At 43.6% G+C, this 25659-nt stretch overlaps 1 protein-coding gene across 1 annotated transcript in view; it reads right to left on the bottom strand.

Annotated features, from left to right (window-relative positions):
- Nucleotides 1-12782: 12782 nt before the first annotated feature.
- The window catches only part of LAPTM5 (lysosomal protein transmembrane 5), a 33964-nt gene continuing 21087 nt past the window's right edge, over nt 12783-25659 (bottom strand). Inside the window, exons 3-8 of the mRNA XM_006021890.3 lie at nt 25626-25659; nt 24618-24737; nt 22222-22356; nt 20829-20924; nt 14328-14420; nt 12783-13454 (exon numbers count right to left, since the gene is read on the bottom strand). The exon at nt 25626-25659 is cut by the window's right edge and continues 49 nt beyond it. Coding sequence (XP_006021952.2) covers nt 13380-13454; nt 14328-14420; nt 20829-20924; nt 22222-22356; nt 24618-24737; nt 25626-25659 — 553 coding nt within the window. The 3' untranslated portion in view covers nt 12783-13379. The remainder of the gene's footprint in view (nt 13455-14327; nt 14421-20828; nt 20925-22221; nt 22357-24617; nt 24738-25625) is intronic.

Here is a 25659-nt window from a genome sequence, read left to right as displayed (position 1 = left end):
CCTGCTGAAGAGACAGGATCTTTGGGGCAAACTCTTACTACAAAATATAGTGTTTAATACTAGAATTGTCCAAAACATGGGATTTTCATTGCATGACGAGATTTACTGTTTAGAATTCTTTCTTTAGTCCAAAATGAAATATTTTGGGTCAGATTCTGTTCTATCTACTGGACTTCTAACTGGATTGAGATGTCAACAGTGATTCTTTTTCAGTACATTCAAGTCTCTGAAGATCCATGGAAGCATCTTCTTTTATGGCATAACATCACCTGATCTTGAGTAGCAAAGAAGCAGCAAAGAGGAGGAGGAGCCATGCACCTTTTACATGAACTTTTTTTTCAGGCACTTGAGCGGGGTGCAATAGAATCGCAGGTGCCTCTCTTTGCAATTTTTAATATTATTATTTATTACTACAATACGGTAGATCAGTCAAATTGCCCTAAGTTGTCATGCCCAGGGCTGTATATATACATCGTACAAAACCATTCCTCTTCTGTTTCTGCTGTCAATAGACAAGGCAACCAGAGTGTGGAGAAAATTAACTATTGTTATTCCCATTCTACACACACAGAGCGGAGGGACAAAGAGAGTAAGCTATTTGCTCTGAGTTACACTGAAAAACCGTAGAAGAGATGGGAATTGAACTCATATATTCTGAAGCCTAGTCCACTGCCAGAGCCATGAGTCCACCCTACTTATAAAACTGACCATTTTCCCCTTGTTTAACAAACACATCTCCATTCCTCATCAGCCAAACTGCCATCTGCTCTGCAAAACTGCTGTACACTCTATCTTTTCATCCAAAAGCAAAGAGTGTGCAGATATCACCAAAATTATATTCATCTTTTATGTTTTTAAATGAACCAGGTCCTCAGTGCCTCTTGGAGACCCTCACTTCAGTAAATCATATCAGAAAAGAAAAACAGGATAACAGTAGCACTTTAAAAGAGTCTTTTATCAGACTCAAAACCACCATTGATACCACCATCATTTGACTTATTAGCAGGCTTGTGTCAGCTTGTGTTTAGTTTGTGTTGGCCAAATCATCTAACATTTCAAAAAACCAAAACCATTTCCCGTCTAACACTCAGCCCCCCTGACCTGACTGGAAACTCACAATAAATCTATACATTTTATCAGATTTCATGGCTCTTTTGAGCCAGGCTTTCATGAGGGACTATTTTCAGACCTGGGTATAAAATAATATGCAGAACAGAATGACTGTCTGGCTTACTAAAATCCATGAAACATCAGATCCATTTATAAGGTCAGGTGCTCCGGTATGTGTCTGATTGCTGGAATCGTCTTAAGCTATGTAATAAAATCCATCTTTGTGTGTGATGTATTGAATATATTTTAACAGCTTTAACTGCATTGTCAAAGATAATTAAACCAAGAAGCTTAGGAACTTTTAACCCTCTTGCGGTAAGGGAACAGCCAGGAACACTTTTAATGGGAATTCAATTTGAGCTAGGAGATTGTACTACTTAATCTTTTTTTTTTTTTTCGGAAGAAGCGTTAGCTTAATTGAGCTGCATCATGAGAAAGGAATTCTCTCTTTCTCTTTTTATTTCAGAAGCCAAATGAATCATTGACCTTACTTATAATGCTACCTTCTTTAATTGACCTGGGTGATGAGACAATGCTTAATTTTATGGAGCTGAATCTCTTTCCTTAGACCTGCTTGTTTCTGGGTGCTGTTCCAGAGATGCAGTTTACCACATTAGAAAACACTTGACAAATCATTTTCCTTGGCATTAATTGTAAGAGGGTTTTAAACACCTTACCACATCATAGCGGGCTTTCTCCAGTTGGAAAAGTGCTAAGGAGAGAAGGGTTATCTTGTAACTATTCCCTGGAAGAGGACATCATCATTACTACTAAGCAAATGCTCTGTACTCAAATTTCCTCTGTGACATTCAGCAACCTAGTTTAGGCTAAATCCTCTTCACCTTTACATGCGTAAATCAATAGTATAACTAGGGCTGGGTGAGCAGGGCACTAACTTCAGGTGCATGCAAAAGTTGCAGCTGCTGCCATAGCCCAAGGCACAAAAAACAGTTGTTATGTCTGTACTAAGTGGTAGTATGTAGCCACATGGGCTGCTTGTACACATGATGGGGGGTTAGTTCTCCTGAATTGAAATGGTGGGTTTTTACTCATGACGATTAAAAAAATCACTGTTTCAATTTATTTAATAGATTTCATAGATTTTATAGATTTTAGGGTCAGAAGGGACCTATTAGATCATCGAGTCTGCCCCCCTGCCGTGGGCAGGAAAGAGTGCCCAGGGCAGGAGTGCTGGTTTTAGATGACCCCAGCCAAGTGTTTGTCCAATCTCCTCTTAAATACCTCCAAGGAAGGGGACAGCACCACCTCCCTTGGAAGCATATTCCATATTTTGGCAACCCTCACTGTAAATAATTTTTTCCTGATGTCCAATCTAAATTTGCTCTCCTTCAATTTGTGACCATCGATTCTAGTTACCCCAGTGGGCACCCTGGTAAACATCTTATTCCCTATTTGCTGCTGTCCTCCACTGATGAGTTTGCAGACGGCCACAAGAGCACCTCTCAGTCTTCTCTTGCGGAGGCTGAAGAGATTCAGGTCCCCCAATTGCTCCTCATAGGGTTTTCCCTGTAGGCCTTTAACCAGATGGCTGGCCCTCCTCTGAACCCTTTCCAGGTTATCTACATCCCTCCTGAAGTGCGGCAAAACTGGATGCGGTTCTCCAGCTGCAGCCTGACCAGTGCCGCATAGAGGGGAAGTATCACTAGGCCTGTGCGAAGCAGCTAGCATTCACTTCAGATTTGGATTCGGGGGACAGTGATTCAATTTAGTGACTCAAATCACTGTCCTGAATCGATTAGGCCGAATCTGATTCTCCGAATCATCGAAACACTGAATCTCCGAATCACCCAGGCCTATCCCCCACTCTCTGTCCCAGCCTGGCAACAGCTGCCCTGCCCACCCCAGCTTCTGGCTCTTTGAAACTAAAATCCCTAACTCACTGGGTGCTCCCGGGTGCGGGGGCGATCCCTGCTGCCCCCTGCTGCCCCATGCTGCATGGGGGGCTCTGCACAAGCCCTCTGCCCACCCCCCACGGTCCCAGTCCCCACATAGCTGCCCTGCCTGTCACAGCTCTGGCCCTTTAAGAAAAAAAACCCGAACCCCCTCCAATTGACCACTCTTGCTGGTGGGGGGAGATCCCAGATGCCCCTCACTATCCTGCGCTGCATGGGGGCCTCTGCACAAGCCCCTCAAAGCCCCGAGACCACTGCAGGAGTGGTGATTCCTGGGGTTATTCTTGCTTTTTTTTTCTTAAAGGGCCAGAACTGGGGTGGGTGTCGGGGGAGCAAGCATGGGGCAGTTGGGGGCAAGCACCCCCTGAGGGAGCAAGCAGGGGGTGGGTCCTGGCAGGGGTCCCCCCATGGTCCCCTCTCCCCCACCCCCTACTTACTCGCTCCAAGTTCAGCTTCAGCTCCCGGCTGCAGCAGGCAGGGACTGTCCAAATTATTGAAGCTCTCACATCAATTCATACCTTTTTATTGGTCCCCTGAGTCGATTTGGATTTGGAGATTCGGCCACTGAATCAGGCCAAATCTCCTCCAAATCGAATCACTACCCAAAGCTTCACACAGCCCTAAGTATCACCTCCCTAGACCTATTTGTGATGCACCTACTTATGCAAGAAAGAGCGCGGTTAGCTTTACTTGTTAGTTCATAAAATTGGTGACTCATGTTCATTTTGGAGTCGACTACAACTCCAAGATCCCTTTCTGCAGTTGTGCTACTTACAATGGTACCTCCCCGGCTATCTGTTGTGAGGGCAATATGGCAGTGCACAGGCAATCCAGGAAGTTTTTGAACAATGTTGGGGGCAACTTCCTGGTGCAAGTGTTGGGCAGGCCAACTAGGAGCCATGTTCTTCTTGATCTACTGCTCAGAAACAGGGAAGAATTCGTGGGGAATGTAGTAGTGGATGGCAACTTGGGCAGCAGCGACCATGAGATGACTGAGTTCAGGATCCTGAGTAAAGGAAGGAAGGGAAGTGGCAGAGTAAGGACCATAGGAAGTGGAAGGCCAGGGCTAATGGGGCTCAGCCCCCACAAATGCAGGCAGCAGGTAGGGCCACAAGGCAGCTCAGCTGCAGGTTCTGGGTGGGGAGGGGTGCAGACACAGCCAGGACTGCTGCCCAGCATGGCAGGCAAGTATTGATCTATTCAGTGAAGGGATGGGGCTCAGTTGGGAGCAGATCGAAGCCCCCACAGTGAGAGAGGGAGTGGGGCACAGGCAGGAGCAGGGGCTGGGGTGAGTGGGGCCCTGGGTGGGCTGGGTGATGGAAAAATCAGAGCCTGGGTGGCTCATCCAGGGGTGCGGGGTCTCCCACCGCTGTGCACACCCTGGTGGAGGCCTGGGGGGCATGTGCCCCCCCGATCTGTGCCTGGGGCAGAGGCGGCTGCTGCTGCACACTGGGCTTCACTCCCTGCTGCAGCTGCCCTGAGAGAAATGCAATGCCATGTGCCTGCCACTGCTGGGCTTCACTGCATCTCCTGCCCACCCTGTGGTGGGATGCACATGGCATCATGCGGTTCTCAGGGCAGCTGCAGCAGGCAGCGAAGCCCAGCACACAGTCGCAGCTGCCTCTTCTGTGTGCACAGATCCGGGGGTCACATGCCCCCCAGGCCTCCACTGGACTGCACACAGTGGTGGGAGGCCCCCATGCTTTTGGATGAGCCACCCAGGCTCCGATTGTCCCCACACCCAGCCCAGCCAGGGCCCCATTCACCCCCACCCCTGCTCCTGCTTGTGCCGCACTCCCTCCCCCAGGAACATTGATCTTCCCCTCCTCCCACGGCCTTTTCCTTCCTCCAGCCCCTTCCCCCACAGATTTACCTGCTGGGGAGGGGGATGCTCAGCCCCCCCCCAATAATTTTTTCTCCCTCCACCTATGGTAAGGACCGTAGACTTCAGAAAAGCAGTTTTTGACTCACTCAAGAAACTAATGGGCAGGATCCTCTGGGAGGCCTGTCTATGGGGAAAAGGAATCCAGGAGAGCTGGTTGTACATTAAAGAAACCTTACTTAGGGCATAGGAATGAACCATCCTGAGGCATAGAAAGACTCACAAGACTGGCAGGAGACCAGCTTGGCTTAGCAGGGAACTCTTCAGTGAGTTAAAACACAAAAAAGAAAATTACAAGAAGTGGAAACTTGCACAAACCACTAGGGAGGAATATAAGAGTATTTCTCAGGCATACAGGGATGAAATCAGGAAGGCCAAAGCGTAATTGGAGTTACAGCTAGTAAGGGATGTGAAAGGTATCGAGAAAGGTTTCTACAAGTATATCAGCATCAAGAGGAAGATCAGGGAAAGTGTAGGTCCCTTACTAAATGGAAGAGGCAACCTAGTGCTAGATGATGCAGAAAAGGTTGAGGTACTTAATGCCTTTTCTACCTCAGTCTCCACAGGCAAGGTCAGCTCCTCGACAACTGCTCCTAGCAGCACAGTTTGGAGAGAAGGTGAGCAGCCCTCAGTGGTGCAAGAACATGTTAGAGACTACTTAGAAAAGCTGGATGTCTACAAGCCCATGGGGCTCGACGCAGTCCACCTGAAGATGCTGAGGGAGTTAGCTGGTGTGATTGCAGAGCCACTGGCCATCATCTTTGAAAGCTGATGGTGATTGAGAAAAGTTCCAGATAATTGGAAAAGGGCAAATATTGTTCCCATCTTTAAAAAAAATAAAGAAGGAGGATCCGGGGAGCTACAGACCACTCAGCTTCACCACAGTCTCTGGAAAAATCATTGATCAGGTCCCCAAGGAATCCATTTTTAAACACTTGGAGGAGAAGGAGGTGATTAAGAACTGTCAGCATGGATTCACTAAGGGCAAGTCATGCCTGACCAACCTAATTGCCTTCTATGATGGGATGGCTGACTCTGTGGATGCAGGGAGAGCAGCGAATGTGACATACATTGACTTTAGCAAGGCTTTTGATATGGTCTCCCATAACATTCTTGCAAGCAACATAAAGGAAGTACAGGTTGGATGAATGAACTGTAAGGTGGATGGAAAACTGGCTGGATCGTTGGACTCAAAGGGTAGTAATCAATGGCTCGAAGTCTAGTTGACAGCCAGTATTAAGTGGAGTGCCCCAGGGGTTGATCTTTGGGCCAGTTTTGTTCAATATCTTCATCAGTGATCTGGAAGATGGGATGGAGTGCACCCTCAGCAAGTTTGCAGATGACACCAAGATGGGGGGAATAGTAGTAATCTTCAGCTGCCTGAAGGGTGGCTCCAAAGAGGATGAAGCTGGACTGTTTTCACTGGTGACAGATGACTGAACAAGGAGCAATGGTATCAAGTTGCAGCAAGAGAAGTTTAGATTTGATATTAGGAAAAACTTTCTCATGAGGAGGGTAGTAAAGCACTGGAACAAGTTACCTAGAGAGGTTGTGGAATCTCCATCCTTGGAGGAGTTTAAGACCCGGCTAGACAAAGTCTTGCCTGTGATGATATAGCTAGGGATGGTCCTGCTTTGAGCAGAAAGTTGGACTAGATGACCTCATGAGGTCTCTTCCAATCCTAATTTTCTATGATGAGCAAGAACTGAAGAGAAACAAAAGCACAAGTTGATTAACGAGCTAGTGGGGAGAAAAAGGATAGCCATATCTAACCACTACTCATTCTTCAGGAACAGCATTTGAATTGCTCAGGAGTTTCCTGTGTCTCCCAAGTCATGTTTACCCTTGATATATGAGCTGGAATGGTGCTGGAAAGCTTTGTGACCAAGAGACCATCCCTCTGAATCACAGTTCTTCCCCTGATGGCCTATACCACCCATACATTAAACCAAACCTGCTTTAGCTACCATATTAATTAGGCCCAGCCAGGATCTTATCCAGCTGAACTGCATGCACAGGGACACCTAGAATGAGATCTAACTAGGAAAAGCATGGGGTCTGGTCACAGACAGTTACTCCACATCACAGCCCTAGCCTGTCATATTAGCCAACAGCCTCCCTTCCGACTAGTCAGAAGTCCCTCTATTTTAAGTGCTTCCTGTCTCCTTTCGCCATCCCCACATCAGTTCCCTGCACAAAGGCTCCTTGAGTCCTGGGCTGCTACAGAAGTGTTTTATTTCTCAATTGCAATTTTGGCACCAGATTGGGGAACTGTTTACTTTCCTAGCAATTATTTGCCTTCCTGGCACAGAAGTGACTGCCAGCTTTGCTCTTATTGTGTTTGTTTGTCTTTAAGATTGAAGGGAAAACAAAATATCAAAAGGAAAAACCTGACATTTCTTGCTGGTCTCAGTCCCAGGCTTGAGTGCTACAGAGCATTGTGACAACACAAGAGGAGAGACCGGCTGGGATTGAGGGAATTGTGCATTCCAGTGGAAACCCTTCTTACTTGTGTCATTTTAATGATTGATTCTTGACCTGGGACCTACGTCCCATTGTTTTAGCTGTTGTACAAACCTATAGTAAAAAATCAATAAAACACCCCTCCCCAAAGGTACTCAAGAACTAAAGGTTAAGTATTATCTCCAATGTAGAGGTGGGAAGTTGAGCCGCTGATAGATGAAGTGAGACAGCTGAGGCTGTTATCAAAGTAGGAATTATGCCTATGTTTCTTAAAGTCCAGGTGAGTTCCTTCTCAGTAAGATCTTTTCCCATAACTATTTACCTGGTGAAAACATATTAAAACATAACTTGGTAGCTGTCATCCATGCTTATTTTGGCAAGTCTCCAGCTGAAGCCAGTAAAAGTATCTGTCTGTGTTAGAACAATAAGAGGTGAATGAGGACCTCAGAGGTTGGCATATATATTGCACATGATGTTATTGTACTCAGTGTGCATGTCTACATGTTCATTAAAGTGCCTTTGCTACTGCGCATTAAGTTTAGTAACTCTAATATGAAGTACTACATAAAGGTGCATTAGCTCATGCTAATGCACAGTAGAAAAGGTAAACTTTTTGTGATGCTTAATGTGCAGTAGACTAAATCTACTACATATTAGTGTATTAGCATGGTTATTACCATCACACATCAATTCACAGTAGAATAGGCCGCACATTACACTGCACATTATGGTGTCTCATGTAGCCACATCCTATGTTATGGAAAGAGCAAGACATGAGAGTGGAGGTCAGAAACTTTATGAAACTATTGGAGACACAGATGTGTGAATTATGAAACCATTCCAGTGCTTAGGGGTTTCCCAGGCAGCAGTGCAAAGAAACTTGGGTACACTTTCCAAAGCTCTTATGTCACTTACTATTTGAGTCACTTAGGCCCAATTTCTCAAAAGTATTTAAGTGCCTAGTTCCCTCTGCTTTCAATGGATGTTAAAGCCCTAAATACCTTAGAGGAATTGGGACCTAGGTGCTTTGGGAAATTTTATTCTTTATTAGCAATGACTTTAGCCTGAAGATGCTTCATCAAAGTAGCAAAGTACCATAATATTATCCCCTTGAACAGATGGGGCAACTTGAGGCCTAGGAAGTAAGGCATCTGCTCTGGTCACTAGCAAAATTAATCCCATTTTCAAATCCATACGACATCCACAGATAGTTTACTTTTTGTATCTGTTGCATTCAATGATGGCAAAAGCCAAACCCATAGACTCACTAGCAGGGTTTGAAAATTAGACTTTTGAAATTGAAAGCATCTGATACTTCTTGGCAAGCTCCCACCTATTCATTTAATGCAAAGCTGCAGTAGGAGTCACCACCTGCTTCTGAAGACATATCCCTGAAGGGTGCAAAGTTACATCCTCTTTTATTGTGGGTTACAAAGGGTAGAAATTATTTTCTGTGAATTGGCATTAAGATAGTCTTCTCAGGTGTGAGCCTGACATATTTCACCATATGTCATGTTTGATTTTTTTAAAATATTATATCAAGTTTATGCCTCTCCTCTGAGCTCTTTCCTATTTGTATTTGGTAGTCACAGACTGATTTAGTAGCAAAGCCAAGAAACCAGTCTAGACCCCTGACACAAAAGATGGCATATGACTCATGCCAATCATTCATTGATGGCCAGTTCAAATAGCCATCTGTTCACGGAGAGCTTTCAATTACATTGGCACCTAGTTCATAGTGGACAGCACAAGCAAGCAGCAATGTACCTGTGAATTACTAGCAGAGCCATAATCCATTTATCCTTGCCGCTGATTTCTAGGACTAAATTCTACTTTCAGACATGTGCAGCCTAGCTGCAGCCAAGGGATGACTGGGTCCTAAGGTGAGATCTTCAGAAACACCTAAAGAATTTAGGAACTCAGGTCCCAAATTAAGACAGTGTCCTAAACCACTTTTGAAAATCTTTCCCTGAAAATACTGTCTTCATCTGAACAGTGAGCATATTGGTGTCCTCAGGATGCATGCTTACTGGGCGCATCTGTATATGCGCTGGACTGCACAGCTGTTACTGTGCAGTTCCAGTGCTGCACAAGTTGTTTCTGACGCTACTGCTCAGTAGCATCAGTGTCCTGGTTCATGCCCACCGATGCTATGTCGCTGTAGCGCCTCGTGTAGATGCACCCACTATATCCTAATGTCTTATGCAACAAATGAGTTCAGTTTCTTAGTTAAAAGATTTTCTTTCAACTGTCAACCCAGCAAACTCTTTCTGGGGTCCAAGTCATGTGGGATTCATGTCATGCCTTGCATCCTCACTAGTAAGTAAGTTTCTCAGGGACAAACTAAGCCTTTAGACACAACCCCATTCCCTCTAGTTTATGTTTTTCATGACATTTGATATCCCAGCCAAGATGAGGACCTTATTATACTGAGTGCCGTATAAACTTGTAGCAAGAGACAGTCCCAACCCCAGAGCTTGCAAGCAAACTGATAAGACAGGGAATGGTTAGGAAGAGAAACAGAGCTGCAGAGGTCTTCCTGAGGTCACACATCACTAGGGCTGGTCAGGAAACTTTCAGTGAAAGGTTTTATTGCTGTTGTTGAAAACTGATGTGTTGAAACAAAACACAAATGTCCCTCCCCTTCCTTTCTCCCCAATAAATAAATAAAGAAATAAGCCAACATATTTTGTAGAAACGTATCTGTTTCAGTTAAACTTTTGGCAGGAAGGTTTCTCAGGTCCAGACAACACCAAAGTGGGCCCAGTTTTGCCAATAGCTGAGTGCTCAAGTATGTAGAAGATGTAGTTATAAGCCCTGTTGGGTGGAGAATCAAGGATCAGGGTTACCAGGTTGAAGAGTCATAACATCAACACCAGAACTGTAGCAAGCAAAGAGTCCAGGAACATGTTAAGCCAGAAACCAAGAGCTTAGCAGAGTCACCAGAGTCCAATCTAGAAACCAAAAAAATCCTAGTCCCCATGTACTTTCTGTTTTTCCCCTCGGCCTTAACAGAGTAAGTGGCTGCTCAGGTGTTATGAAGCAGCCACTTAAATCTGAGAGTGGAGTCCTGGGCATTGACAGAGGCTTAGGTGTGCTCATCCAACATCTGGGAGTATCTGCAATATCTGATTGGGGAAGACCGCTTTGCTGGTCAGACCAAGCCCCATGTTCAAGGCTGCAGGCCTGATAAGCTCTTGCTCCGGTGGATTTGGAAACAGCGGGTGTGATTGCATTTCCCACTAGACTCTACAATCACTTCTACCAATTAGTCTTTCAAAAGGAATGCCTTCAACAAGAGTGACCCCTCCAAATGCACAACAGCCTGGTAATTAGACCCCTTTTCTGGGAGATTAAAGACACCACCTAAGATCTTTACTACTAATTTGGTCATGTCATACTGTTACCTCAAATCCAGGGCCTCAGCCTGCCCAGCATAGCCCTTCACCACTTTGTCTGATGAGCATCTAGGTGGACACAGGTGATCAGGATCTTCCACAGGGGCCTAACCACCCGCTCACTCCTGGAACCAAAGGATCAGCTGGCTGGGATCAGCTGACCCCTCTGAAAATGTTCCTGACCCAAAAGAAAGCAACTTGTCATGCTGGGTTGTGGGTGGCCAAGTGTGGGAGTCACCCAGGGTCTGGAATAACAACCAAGATCAGAAAGCACTCACAGAGCTCAGTGTAGGAGAGCCAGGAACCCTGAAGATCTGCCCAAAGAGCTGAGTCAGAGATCTGGAGGGTCAGGCAGAGTACAGAGTCAGAAGACTAGCCAGGTCAGGTATCTGAGAAATCAAACTAGGAGTTGGGTTAGGGAGAAAAAGGGTAAGGCCAAACTTGTGGTCTGTAGGCAAGCTGGATCGGGTAGCTGAGAGCCAGCAGAGATCTAGGCAACGGGGTGGACATGTACCCAGGCTGCCTTGCCCTTGGCTCATGATAGGGCCAGGAGGGCTGGAGCTGGAACTGGCCAATGAGCTAAAGAGAAATCCCAGGGCTCCAGAGAGCTAGCTTTATTTATTGGAATTGCTCAAATATTCCTTTTTTTTTATGTTATTTGGGCAAATAATATTTTATGCCAGAAGAGCCTTGCTGCAAGGTGTGGGATGGCTTACTGGGGAGATGGCAGGGCATTGGGAGCACTCAGGTGGAGTGTGGTGGTTTGTGTGGGTTTTCATTAATTAGTTGCTGGGGGCTACTGATGCACTGGAGGGACTGATTAGGTGCAGAGGCCCGAGGCCTGATTTTGGGGCCCAAAGAAGCTAGGGAGACCAGCAAGTAAGTGAGGGAAGGTTCACGGGCATTACTTCTGGCCGGGCCAAATCAAGAAAGTCTGGTGATGAGCAGGGCAGAGAAAGCCACCCAAGGCGTCAGTCTTGGAGAACTGAGGGCTGACTCCCAAGTAAGATCAAAGGCATAACAGGTGAAATCAAGGGAAGCCAAAGTAAAAACAGGTCAGGACTGACCACCAGAGGACATAAGCCCTATAACAGAATGTAAGACCAGCAACAACTTTACTCAAAATACCCTACAGAGCCCAAGAGCCCTGTTCACAGACCAGGTTCCCAATGTGCGAGGTTGTACAAACAAAGAACAAAAAGGCTGTCCCTTTCCCCAGGTGCCTATAAGTCAAAAGACAATGGATGTAGGGAGATTGGGAAACATACAGAAACAATGAGACATTATCATTGTGATTCATGCTTGGCAAAGGATAAGGAGCTGAATCAAGTCCAAGCATTATTACTGCTTGTGGACAGTCTCATCTTAGTGACCTCCACTAGAAATGCCTTGTTGCCACACATCTTGCTTGCTCTATACAGCTGGGAATGCATGCTCTTTTTTCTGTTCTGCTCTTTCCTGTCATGGATATTCTTCTCTGCTGGATGCACAGTGTGCTTGTGGTCCTATTTTGGAAAAGTTAGGTCTACAATGAACCGTATCACTCAAGGAATCTGCTCTCAGCATTCCCCTGAGTTTCAGGTAATAAGCCCCTCAATACTACATGATTTTTTTCACTCATGTTTACCCTTCAGCATTAACAAAACTCTGGGAGAAGGATTCAATTTCCTTCTCACATATCCTGAAAAACATTGCTTATTAAATTCTGAGCTACCATATAACAGAGCACATTTTGACTGGCGGGATCTCTTTTATTGCTGGGAATATGCAAAGGGAAGGAGACCAGCTAGACTCTCCAATGGCACATGTATTTGTAGACTGGCAGTTAGATGTAACACCTTTTTACTTGCAAATGGGGCACATCTGATCTGGAGTCAGTGAGCTACAATAAACCTACAGCTCTGCATGAGTGTTTTCACATAGTGACTTTTAAGAGGACAACTGCTAAACTGCAATGTGTTTCAGACTGCAAAGGATGACACTCTTCCAAAATGAGACAGCAAAGGACTGAAGCTATTCATTTGGGGGCTTTTTTTATTGATACTTGTCTTTCAAATCACACACAAAAAAAGCAAAAAACAAACACTGAGGTGTGAAATGGGAGTGCAATATTATGACCATTCCAGCACTTCATATATCCAGGGAACACACTATTAATCAATGCCAGAAGCAAAAAGGCCAATAGCTGTTTTACCATGCATTAGGAATCTTCAGCCTTTTGGTGATTCCTTTCCCTTAGGTCCTCATTAAAATACACTAATCAACGGAGCATCTTTCAGAATTGTGCTCTCTCCAGTGAAGGGCATTTTGGTTCTGCTTCTAATTCCTCAGGTCTGATTCTTTTCTCATCTTTTGTGTTGTAAATCAGCAGTAGCTCTATTGAAACTAGTGAAGTTACACTGGTGTAAAATCACCGTAAGAGAATCAGGCCTGAAACTGGCATTTTCACATCACCCAGAAATTACTATAAGCTCAAGTCCACTAAAACAAACTGAGTGTGGTGCAATGAAAGCACGCTTTTGCCATAAGAATTGGAGCATCTGCTGGTTGAGGCACTAAAGCTACGGGGTATCTGGAGCAGCATAGACCTCTTCCTGTCCCAGAGGAAGGAGCTTAAACTCCTGAGTATGGTGGTGGAGACTCCTTAGAGGGCATTTCTAAGGCTTCATCATATGATGGCAGCACAACCTGGAAAGAGGAAAAGATCAGACTTACTCTGGAGAAACATAAATATTGATCTTCTTTTTTTTGGCATTCCCTCATGTTTCTGAAATGGTTTTTCAGTATCTCTACACTCAGCCTCATGCTACTGTTAATATGATGACCAATGAAATACATAAAAATACTGACATTCAAATTAAACTTTGGATTTAACACCCCACTAAAATGAATAGGGATGTATCATACCTCTCAGGCTCCTGTACAATAACATGCTTGAATTTGAACTGAATAGCTTGAATTGAAGCAGGAATATGTATGCTTAAATTTAAATGTGTACTTAAATGCAAGCATGCAAGTCATCCTGAGGACTTCACTGGGATTCTTTGTAAGCTAAATCACATGCTTAAGTCCTTTACTGGATCAGGGCCTTATTATTTTAGGTTTGCAGAAGGCATCAAGGCATCTCTGCATTAAGTTTATACCGTTTATCTTCTACAGGGGAGAAGACTTGATTCACCTGTGCATTATTCCAGCTTTTACATTGCTACCATTATAATTCTATTCCCCTAAGTCATATTACATCACATTAAAACTGAAATAACATAGAAGACAGAGCAAGGTGGTACTTTATAACCTAATTTGTTCACAGGGGCATGAGCCTATGAAAGCTCATGCCTCTCTGAATGAGTTGGTCTATAAGGTGACACAGTGCCCTGCCTTCTGCCTAACTTAATAGTAACATGGATAACTAACTCAGACTGTTTAATGTTTGTAAATGAAAACTTCTCTGTGGCTGACTGCCCTGCCAGAGGGGTGAAGGCAATGTGGACAACATGCACTTCATCTATCTGTATCCTGTCTTTTTGTGATGAAATCCAGGTGCCACGTTTCTGAACTCACCTTTGCAGCAAACTCTGGCACAAATTTCACCTCCTGTCTCTTGCTGGCCTTGATGTACTTGTAGCATCTCCAGACACATTTGAACATGAAGGCCTGAAAATCAAAGGGGAAAATACAGCTGTCATGACATTGCTGCATTTGGATGCTATGGCTTTGCCAACTGCAATATCACCATAGACCTGCCATAGCATGGCCCTCATCCCTGTGGATCAGAGCTGCCTTAAAAAATGGGTGCTCGATAGTCTTTCATCCTAAATCAGCTGCATCTGCCTAGGTCTTTCATCTGGAAGATGAAAGCTGTTTGTGTGCTGAGCAGCCCATAGATGGCTTGATTCTGCAAGATGAAGTCAATAGCACAATTTAAGGCATTAGAGTCAAACACGTGCTTAATGGCCTGGCTAGATCAAGGAGAAAGGTGCTCAGAAAGATTGAGCTGAGCCCAGAACTGGGAGGAAAGTAAATGTGTTTCTACTTTAATTTTATTTTTCTGTGTGGGCACCGGCCCAGATATTTCAATTGCAGAAAAGCACCGTGGACCATAAAGTCTACAACCCATCCAGTGAGCAGGAAGGCCAAGGCTCCCCTTCCTACAGGAACTGATTTGAAAGGTCTGCTCATTCAAGGAAATATTATATTTTCCTTAGTTCAACAGGTTTTCTTGTTGGTGAAATACCCTCTGCCCTTGGAAAGAGTTATGGAACACAATAAATAAATAGAGTTTTTTCTACGAAAATGGATCAATTGACAGATGGTGGCACAAGAAAATAAGCAAGACCTGTGAAACATACCTTATTAAATCAATATTTTCCTTAGTCTGTGTAGCGAGGCAAAGTCGTGTGCCTGTTATTTTTACTGGCATGAGAATGCATGTTAAAAAGATGAATGCTGGGATTTTCAAAGGAGACTAAGGGAGCTAGATGCCCAAAGCATGAACCACTGAGACAGCTGCATTTTTCTGTAACAATGCAGATCACAGAGCCCAAGATGAAGGGTATGAGAACTGGGGACAAATAATCTTGGTTGATAAAATCTGGCTATGGAACAAATTTCCAAAAGAAATGAAGCAATTTCAGGGTCTGGCCATCTTTAAGAAACATTGCAAAACCTTTCTTTTTAAAGAGGCTTTTCTGCTCAAAGACTGTCATTCACAACAGTGGTATTCCCACTGTCCAGTCAACTCAGCCAATCTAACCCCCCCTTCCCCCCAAACACACACACACCCTTATTCTGAAACAAGTGAACTGAAAATTAAGTAGATAAATAAAATTAAAACCCCATAAACCTGACCCAAAAAGAGGGGTGTTTTTCCCCCAAAAGAGAGCAATCCATCAAGTCTACTAGGGATTTAATTTTTGCTAGGGATTTATGTGGAAGGAAGCCAGATGCTATGGGCTCCTATACAAGTGCAGGGAGGCTGCTCCGACACATTGTAATTACAGCACATCGGAGCAGACTTGATTAATTGAGTCTGTTGGAGCATGGTAATTACCGCCCTCCAACAGACTCCAGCATCACGTGTATCACCATCCCCATGCTGAAAAATGGCAGTGGGGTGCTTTAAACTAAAGCTCATTTGATGAGTTTTAGTTCAAAGCGACTCGCTGACATTTTTTAGAGTGCAGATGCGGATACATGTGATGCTCCAGGTGTTTTAATGAGCACAGCTCTCAGAGCTGCACTAATTAAAGCACCCCCTTCCTCCCCTCCAGCGTCACAGAGCATGTCTATAAACACCCTATGGTGATAGATAGCAGTAAAACAACCCTAAAAGAAAGAGAACAAGAGCGTGTGCTTCCACTGAAATTCAGGGTGTGCGTTCTTTTGACAACCTCAGCCTATTAGAGAAAATCTGTCAGTGATAGTACGGATCAGGATAGCGATAGTGAAGGTGGTGATGGAATTTGTCAGATCTCAGCCCGGTGTAGGTAACAATGGAGTCCTAAACTGAAAATCAGCATCTCCTTGACAGTTATCCATGTGGCTAGTTGAGGAAGAGGGAGCCTTTGAACTCTTGATCACTGCATGTTTGGATAACTCAGAGAAAGGTGGATTTGAAAATCTGTCATTAGAAATTGAGTCAGAAATGCAGTTAAGGCAGGGCCACCTGAGATGGATTTGCAAGTGCCAGTTGTTGGTGGCATCCTAAATCAGGACTTCTGCAACCTTCTGCTTACCATGGCAAGGGGTGAGCAGGTTTTGTATTGGTTAACAATTCTGTTAAGATTATGTTTGAGCCTAACAGCTGTGTGAATACATACAGGATATTAAGTCTACAATTTTCAATATGATCAAAAGGAGTTAGGCACCCTTCTACCACTGAAATTCAGTGGGTTTGAAGATATAACTCTTTTAAGCTCCCTAGAGTATGCCCATCTAAAATCCAGGATGTCCTTGTTTCTATGGTGAATGAGGGAAGGAATGGTCCTACTCGAGGGGCTGGTCAGATGTAGGGAAGCTGTGCTGGAGGAAACAGTGGGAGGTAGGAAGCAGTGACAGCTGGGTAGAAGGAGAATGAACTGGGTGGGCAGTCACTATAAAAAAGCAAGGTATTAGCATGGGCTGGCAGAGGGCTGAAAACTTACTGCTTTCTGATGCCATGCTGAAAAGAGATAGGAGTTAGAGGTGGATGAAGAGAGAATGCCAAAGTGAGTGAGGACTAAAACTGGCTATGTCTAAGGCATCCAGATCCAGTGCTACTAAAAAGATATGTGCTCTATGGCTCATTTCCCTGCCAGTTACTGTGTCACTTGGAGCTCTACTAAACCTGGCATAAGGCAGACAATGCCAATTAGTTACCCAGCCTACTCAACTCACCCAGCAACTGCATGGCATTTGCAGTGTGAAGCAGTACATTTTGGATCTTTGGATGGGCAAGGTGCTATCAAATATAATAGGACATGGTTCTCAGCCATCAGGCCCAGGTAGCATTGGACTGAACTGGGATGGACGGTTGTGGGTGGAGGGGTGGAGGAGAGAGAGCAATTTTAGGAACAGAACAACAGGGCAACACCATGTCATATTATCTTTAGTGCCAACAGCGGACTGGTTGGGAATGTCAAGATGGCAAGACCTGGCCTCATGCTAATAATATTAGCAATACTCAATACTAACAAATGAATGTGAAAGAAATCCTTACTGCCTCCCATTTCCCACCACAAATCCTAGCTTTACTGCTGACAAGTTTCTGCACCCTTTGTATTCTGGGGATTAGGGGGCTATTAGCTTTATGATGCAGTGTATTCACACTGCAGTATCTAAAGTGTAGGTAGATGGGGAAGCAACTCCTTTATGATGTGCCACGCAGTCATTGCCTATCTCCCCTTCCTCTTGAAACCCTTTAGCTTCCAGAGAAATTGGTCATAATTCATCTGGGAAGTAAATCAGTTTATTATGGTGTGCTTGAACCTTGAAGCTCTATCAGGCTAACATGGGTAAGGCACACCAGAACAATGCAGTTAGCATTCATATTCAGCTACCTCAACTCCCTGGCTCAAGTGATCAGGTATCCACTTACTGCTGGGTTAACAGGGGACACTTTTCAGCAACAGTTGTACCTCTGGAAACTTAATCATACTTCCAGCGTGTCTCTCTTGAGTCCTGTGCAACAGCAACAACAACCCTGAGTATGTTCAAGTGCTGTATAAGGGCAAAAGCCTTCTGCACTTTATATGCCAAAGTGGCATGGATACAACTAGGTAAGTGCAATTTTAGGCACATCCACAGTTTCAGGTTCTATTTCTCCCCGTAGTGCAAGAGAATCACCCTGTGTATATACCTCCTGGAAACAAGCCAGTAGGGTAGGAAAAGTACCCTCCTATGTATGGTGGTTAGGGCACTTTTGCAGGGAACAGGAGACCCAGTTATCAAGCCCTTTCATGCAAAGGGGAGTGGAGGTGGGGGCTGAATCTGCATCTTGTGTTTCTCATCAAAGTGCTCCAACAAGGCCAGAGGATAGGTATTACCTAGATTACCTCCAGCCAGGCTGGCCCACTTCTCCATTAATGTAATATGCATTGGATAAACAGCACTGGGAAAGCTCCTGCCCAGCTGGGAGCACAGGCCCTGGCTAGAACCTGACACCCACTCCCTTTGAGGGGGGCACACAGCTCATTGAACCATGTGCCTTCTACCTTGCCCTCTTTCTTCTGACCTTATACCTCTCCTCTCTTGGCTGCCTAGGAGGAATAGATGCCACGGGCTTGCCCCCCACCATCATTACTCAATCCCTCAACAATCATCTGTATTTCAGTTCAGTGGGGTGACTGGGGACAGGGCCCATTACTGATCCTGGATTTCAGTAATGGGCCCTGCTCCTGATCACCCCACCCCTGAATTACCAGCCCTTGACAACCAGATGATATCACTCTGTGGACAAACATGACCAGAGGGCCATATGTTTGACACCCGTGCTGTAACTAATAGCCTTCCTGTAGGCTGAATCATGTTTTGGAATGGCACATCCATAAGAGACCTCAGGAGCAGTAACCGAAAGTTAGAAGTCAAACAGATGGCTCCAGATGTACAGAAACAACATTTAAATGGAAAGACAATAAAAGCCTGTAATGGGCCATTAAACAAGGCAATGGATACAAAAAGATATGGGCCTGATCCAACATGCATGCAAATGCCATCCTATGGGGAACAGTGAATTGAAACTGATGGGCCTTAGTGGGTCAAATGACCCTTCTAGATTGAAAATGTTTTGGTATTGTGTCCCTCATGAAAACTTTATCGGACAAAACCAGTCTCTACTTCCAATTGCCCTGGCTATCTGTGTTTTCACCTTGCCATCAATTCCTGCATCCATGCTGGCAGAAACCGAAAGGATTATCACTGCACTCAGACTGTGGAGCGCTGAGTGATTTCCCTTTGTATGGTCCTGGGGGCAAAGTTGTGTTCTGCTGTCAGTTATCAGTAGGAGAGATTCACCTGGCACTGCCATGGAGATCAGGAGCCCCCAGCAGAGGTGAATATAGGCTGAAATAACGTCCTTATAGTGAGATCAATTAGGGGGAGGGATAGCCTTGTCGGGTTTTAGCATAACACTCATCTCTTCCGTCAGAAACTCTCAATATTTTCCATGTTACAAATGAAAGTTTTAAGATCACCTCTTCCTTAGACCCTTAACCAAAGAGAGAACAGTCATGAACCCTTGAAACGTACTTCTTCCCCCCTCACTGTAGATCTCAGTTCTCCGCTAACTTACATCTCTCTAATGCCACTGATTGCAGCACCGTTATCCTCCATGTGCACCATCCAAGTGCTCACTCCATCTTTGTTTAGACTCTTCTCGCGCACAATGTGTTGTGGAGCAAACAACCATTTTAAATTCAGTTGCTACCGTTACACCTCCCTCCAGCAAAGAATGAGATACTCCCTGAGTACCAACATCATGCATAATGTAAGAGGTAAATTATTGATGCTGTTATAGGCCACATGTTCACCCAGTACAAATTGGCTTAGTTGCACTGAAATGTTATGGGTGTAACACACACATACTGGTACTATACTGGTCCAATATATTTCCTTTTCTGAAGAGTTTATTCATAATCACACCCCTTTCTGCCTATCATCTCCAATATGAAAATCCATGGTGTGTTACATACTCATCCAGTTAACCATGTAGTAAATTCATACTGATTTCTATTTGCCAGGATCATTAGGAATTTTACTGGGATGCCAGAAGTGCAGTGCCAGGCAGGTTTCTGGACCACTCCCAGGCCCCAATGCTCACCATTTATGCAAATATTAAGAAATATGATGAAGTCATGTCTGGAGTGCAATCAGATAAGACATTGTGCTTCATACCAGCTAGTCTGGCTGCTTGGGAAGAATCTTAATAAAAAAATTCTCCAGCTTACAAGTAGCATTTTCATGCAGATAACATCTGCTAGAATAACTGAAGAAGTCTGCGGTTTTCTTAGCTGGTCTGAAACCAGTCAATGAAAAATCTGTTGTCTGAGCTATCAAAGCAGGAAGAATAGAAAACTCCACTGTGAAATAGTTTTCTAAATGGTAAGAGGGATTGAGCAGCTTGTGGTTTTTAATTAAGTTTAAGGACAGCATAGCTCTCCTGACATTGATGTAGTTGCATTGATTTACTCCAGCTGAATATCTGACCTCCTGTCTATTGATATGATTTATTTTGGCATGCAACATCAGAACGGTTTCTTATCTTTGTTTCCAAACTCATTATGCCCCTTAAGGTTGACATCCTAGTGACACCTATAAATAGTATAGAGCCTTGTAAAATTTTTATTTCATATTTGTTGTTTATGGAGTTATAGAGCAGAATAATGTGAGTAGCCACCCCCTCATATATGTATCTCTGAGGTTTAAGATCTGTCCTGATACACATGACTCCTGTTAAACTAAGTGAAAACTCTTACTGAGAGCCCTTCAGTGGCAAGATTTGAGAGGCGAAACAAATTCTTCTTGTCATAAGTCACGCAATGCACATCAAACTTTACTCATAGCATACCAGTTGATATGGGCAGTTACCTTGAGGAGGAGGACAGCAATGAATGCAATGGAAAAGATGATCATCACTTTGACATACTCCTCAGAAGACAACTTCTCATGGCTTGGCAAAAAGCTCTGTAAAGAAGGGAAGAGTCTGTAACAGTTATATATAGCCATTCAGATGTCAAATGCAAAATTATGTGTTGGCAGTTTCGATCTGAGTCTTTGCTTTAGCTCATCTCATGGAAGGTTTGTGCAACTTTAGGACAGTTTGATTCTTGTGAGATACTAATATAATAATTCAAGTGATTTCTTTTTTCTTTTCCAGTTCATAACCATGTGTTTGCTAGAGTTTTCCAGCCCTTATTGAGATGTTTACTGACACCTGGCTGGATCTTCAAGACTATCTGCTCCCATTAGGATAGGGATGTATGGAACAGTATGTCTAGAGGCAAAATCCCTTTCTCAGATCAGCCAAGGCAGATCTGGAGTTGGTCAGGATTTTTAAGAGCTGGTCAGGATTTCAGTGCAAATGTTTAGAAAAATTATTTTCAATTTAATGACCAATGGAAGCATGTAAGGATTATCTCCTGTGGCTGTGAAATCTCTATCCCTGGAAGATTTTAAGAGTAAGTTAGACAGATACTTGCCTAGAATGGTTTAGCCAGGGATGATCCTGCTTTGAGCAAAGGGGTTGGCTAAACGACCTCTGGAGGTCCCTTCCAGCCCTATGTTTCTGTGATTCTATAAAAGCTGAAAAATCTGAAATATTTCAGCTGAAGTAATGCCTCGGTGCCTCAAGACTGTTGTAGTGGGTTTATCTTAGCTTTCTATCTTCTTCAGTACTACATCTCCCATGATGCACCACTGACATATCTCTCAGAGAGAGGTCAGGGAAGTATGATAGTTTCTTCAGTACAGCATGACCTGGGAGATAGTCTGGCTGGGGAAAATGGGGACATAAAGCACCATGGTGGCATTTCAGAATAGAAACAGATCAGTTTCCAGGTGCAATATATGGATTTCAGCTTAGCCCAGTCTCCCTCCATTGCAGATAGTATGCTCTCACAAAATGTACACCAGCAAAATGTGTTGTGCATTTAAGAAATGACTGCATAAGCAAACTCTCATTTATGCAGATAAAGCATACTGCCAATGACTTCTTGTCACTGAACAAAACAGGCCTTCGAATCCTGCTACAAAAGCAAGCATTATAGTATTATACACTTCTTTGCTATAACAGGAAACATTGGAAAAACTGTTTGCTGGTTTGCAAGATATACTAAATCAGGGGTTGTCAACTGGGGGTACCCCCCCCCCCACTCACTCCATGTCCAGCTTCCAGGGGTACACTGATCCAAAACCCCTTGTACTAAATCATAGGATGACATGCATCACCCCAGCTCAAGATCACTGATTATTTATTACCTACCGAGTTATTCATGGACTTGAAGCTGAGATATGCTGGTACCTCCATGTATGAACTACAGAGAGTTAAGACACTCAGACAGAAATCCAGTAACTGCATAGCATGGAAGGGAACCTTTGTTTGTCCTTGCTGCAGGGACTGAAATGTCAGAGAGATAAAGGTATTATTTGGGGTTAAAAAGAATGACATTACTAGGTCTCCTATAAACGTAAAAGCCTGATTTTCCTTTGGGTCCCAATTTGGGACTTATTCTCATTTATATTCCCTGTCCTTTAAGCCACTCCTGCAGTGTAAGCTGATTTCAAGTGGGCTGCTGTAATGTGGCCTTAGCAAGACTCCTGCTTTTTGCCTCATCATTTATACTAGGGTAAAAGTGGGCATAACACATTACTAAATCAGAATGGTTTTGATATTACATTGATTGTGCATTCTAGCAATTGACTTCACAGGATGTGAGTGGGTAGTGAATCAGTCCTGGAAGCTATAAACATTAAAAAAAAACCACCCAAAAAACACAATACCAAAATAAAATGTGTCAGCTACATTTTTTCAGACATGAAGCCTGAGTGAATTTTGGGCACCAGAATCCATATGTTAGGCACCTAAAAGCAGTCATGAATTTCCATTAAGAACACTGTGTCCAGAGTTGCTGGATACCTACTTATGGAGCTGCTCATGTTCAACACTTCTGAGAACTGCCCACTTATTTTGGTGTCTAAATATAATTGTAATGCCTATTGTTAGGCCTGAAATTTTGATGTTTGCCTAAAATGTAGACACATGCACACATGTATATGTTGAGTTATCTATAAGATGGGGAAAGATTCACTGCTGCAGTCTGTCTTTAGATTACTCTCCGGTCCACCCTCAGACCTCTCACATGTCATAGTTTCATAGTAGCTAGGGTCAGGAGGGACCTGAACAGATCATCTAGCCTGATGATCTAGCCTGATCATCTAGTCCATCATCTCAGACACAAACATAAGCCTGGCTTTGCTCCAATCTGGCATTACTTCACCTATAACTGTAAATTAATTAATCAAGCATGATAAATCAGCACTTCAGGTTATAGAAAATGTGATTAACATTAAATGATGAGCCCTCCATTAGGTTTGTGATTCCTTCAGGGCAGCTTCACAGGGGCAGAAGAATTCGAACAGGCTTATGTGAAATCTGGTCTCACTGAAGTCCACAGCAAAATGCCCATGAACTTGGAAAGGGCTCAGCACTTTAACCTTCCCTACCAGGTTGGATAACTAAGTCAAGTGGCACCAGGATATTTTATGATCCTACCACAATAGCATCTGAGCACCCCTCGTCTTTATGTATAGTCCTCCTCCAAATAGTGCTGCCCTACCTCACGGGATTATCTGCCCAAATCTACAGGCAGGAAACTGCACCGCAGAGTCTGAGGCACAGTCGACATTCTGAAGTTTTGCCAGTAGAGCAATGGCAGGGAAAAGGGTGAAAAAAATCTTTTACTAGAATAGTTATGCTGACAACAAAACCATGGAGACAGTGTCATACCATCAAAAAAAAAAATCCCTTTGCTGCGATAACGTATCCCATTCAGGGGTCTGATATAAATTGCACCAGCCCAAGGACACATTTGCTGGTGTAAGCATTATCTCTACAAGGTAATGTTGCTTGTTGAAATCTACCCACAATCCTGTTTAATTGTATACAAGCCCTGAATGACCTGCTCAAGATTACACAGGATGTCTTTGGTGCAGCTGGGAATCAAATACAGGGTTCCTAATCTCCAGGAAGTGCCTTTACTATTGGACCAGACATCATTTATTTCAGAGGCAAAACACGCTGGTTCTGCACCCTGGGCAGCAGCCAAGGCTGGGTCAACAGAAACAGTAGGAGCTGCCATTCTTATGTCTCGTCTAACTCAGTTCCCAATTGCCCTCATCACCTACCCCTACTTATGCTACTGCTGTCTCTTTTCTATGGCTGCATCTAGTTTACCAGGTTTGAAGTTCTTCCTCCAAAAGTGGACGATACATAAACTATCAAAAGAGCACAAGCCACTCCATAAATTAATCTAACCCAATAAATGTTTTACTAATCCTGTGCCACATATTCTGGGGGTGCCATCACCTATGGTGCTCTGTGTGTGTGTGTGTATATATATATATACACACACACACACACACACACATACATGTACATATGTATATATACATAGATATGGATATATCTATATCTATAGATATATCTATATCTATAGCTATATCGATATCTGTGTCTATATAGATATATATAGATATAGCTATAGCTATAGATATAGATATACATATATCTATCGATATAGATATAGATATAGATATAGATATAGATATAGATATCAGGGCCCTGACATGCAAAAATGTGGTCTCATGATTTCTACCTACCATATGGCTAACAGATAGGATTGCAGGGACTTGTATGTAGGAACTGAAGATTGTGAGGAAGCTGAGGAGAAAATCCATGATTTGCAAAGCCATGAATGGAACCAGGAGGCGTCCTCTGTTCTGCAAGAAAAGAAGCAGGCAACAGTTATTATTTCTATGTCAAGTAGTGGACTATAACTGAGTTTGAATGGCTGAAGGGGAAACTATTAATCTAAAGCGCTGAACAAGATGTGTATTACATGCACGTAACCCCACCCTCGTGATAGTTGTGTTAAAAATGGGCAGTAAAACTGGTTGATATTTTATTTTTTTCATGGAAAATTTTGATTTTTGACAAAAAATTGAAAACAAAAACATTGCAATTTGTGAAAATCTGCAGCTCCATTATGAGGTATAGTTGGGTGTCTATGTTTTCCTTCTATAAAAGCCAGGGATCATGGCCAGACTCCATCTTCCATGACACACTGTGGTTTCTCTTCTAAAAAGGGGAGTTAGCTGCATGATGGTAGTTCTTGACTCTTGTATATTATGGGTGATAGTCTAGTCTATCTCAGGAGCTTAGCCTATAGAGGAGAATGTGGATATGATGCAATCAAGCTATACCTCCCACGAAGCACCATGATATCATTGCAAATCAAAGTAGTGAAATCTCAGTGGAAAAATCTAATTTCTCAGTAGAAAGAAGACTTTTCATTTTAAAAGATGGTTTAAACAAAAGCCCAATTTCCTGTCAAAAGGTAATATTGAGAAAATATCTTGACTGCCCTACTAGATGTGTCCGGGCTGTGAATAAGTTTGAAAGTGACTACTTCAGTGAATTTGACACTGCAAATTACAAGGTTTTTTTTGTAAAAAACACCTCTTTATAAAACTCAAAATATTTATTCCAGTCCTACCATATGGTTATGTTGCACAAACTTTTTCAGCAGCTCTCTCAGCTACCCTCTCTTTTACCCACAATGTCTCAGTATCTTAACAAATCAGTAGTGCTATTCAGAAATGACATACCTTCACCACACCAAAGAGAAGGTTAAGGCTGATG

This window comes from Alligator sinensis, unplaced genomic scaffold (assembly GCF_000455745.1).
Source record: "Alligator sinensis unplaced genomic scaffold, ASM45574v1 scaffold883_1, whole genome shotgun sequence".
NCBI lineage: Eukaryota > Metazoa > Chordata > Crocodylia > Alligatoridae > Alligator > Alligator sinensis.
Note: the sequence above shows the minus strand (reverse complement) of the source record. Positions and strands in the feature narration are given on the sequence as shown.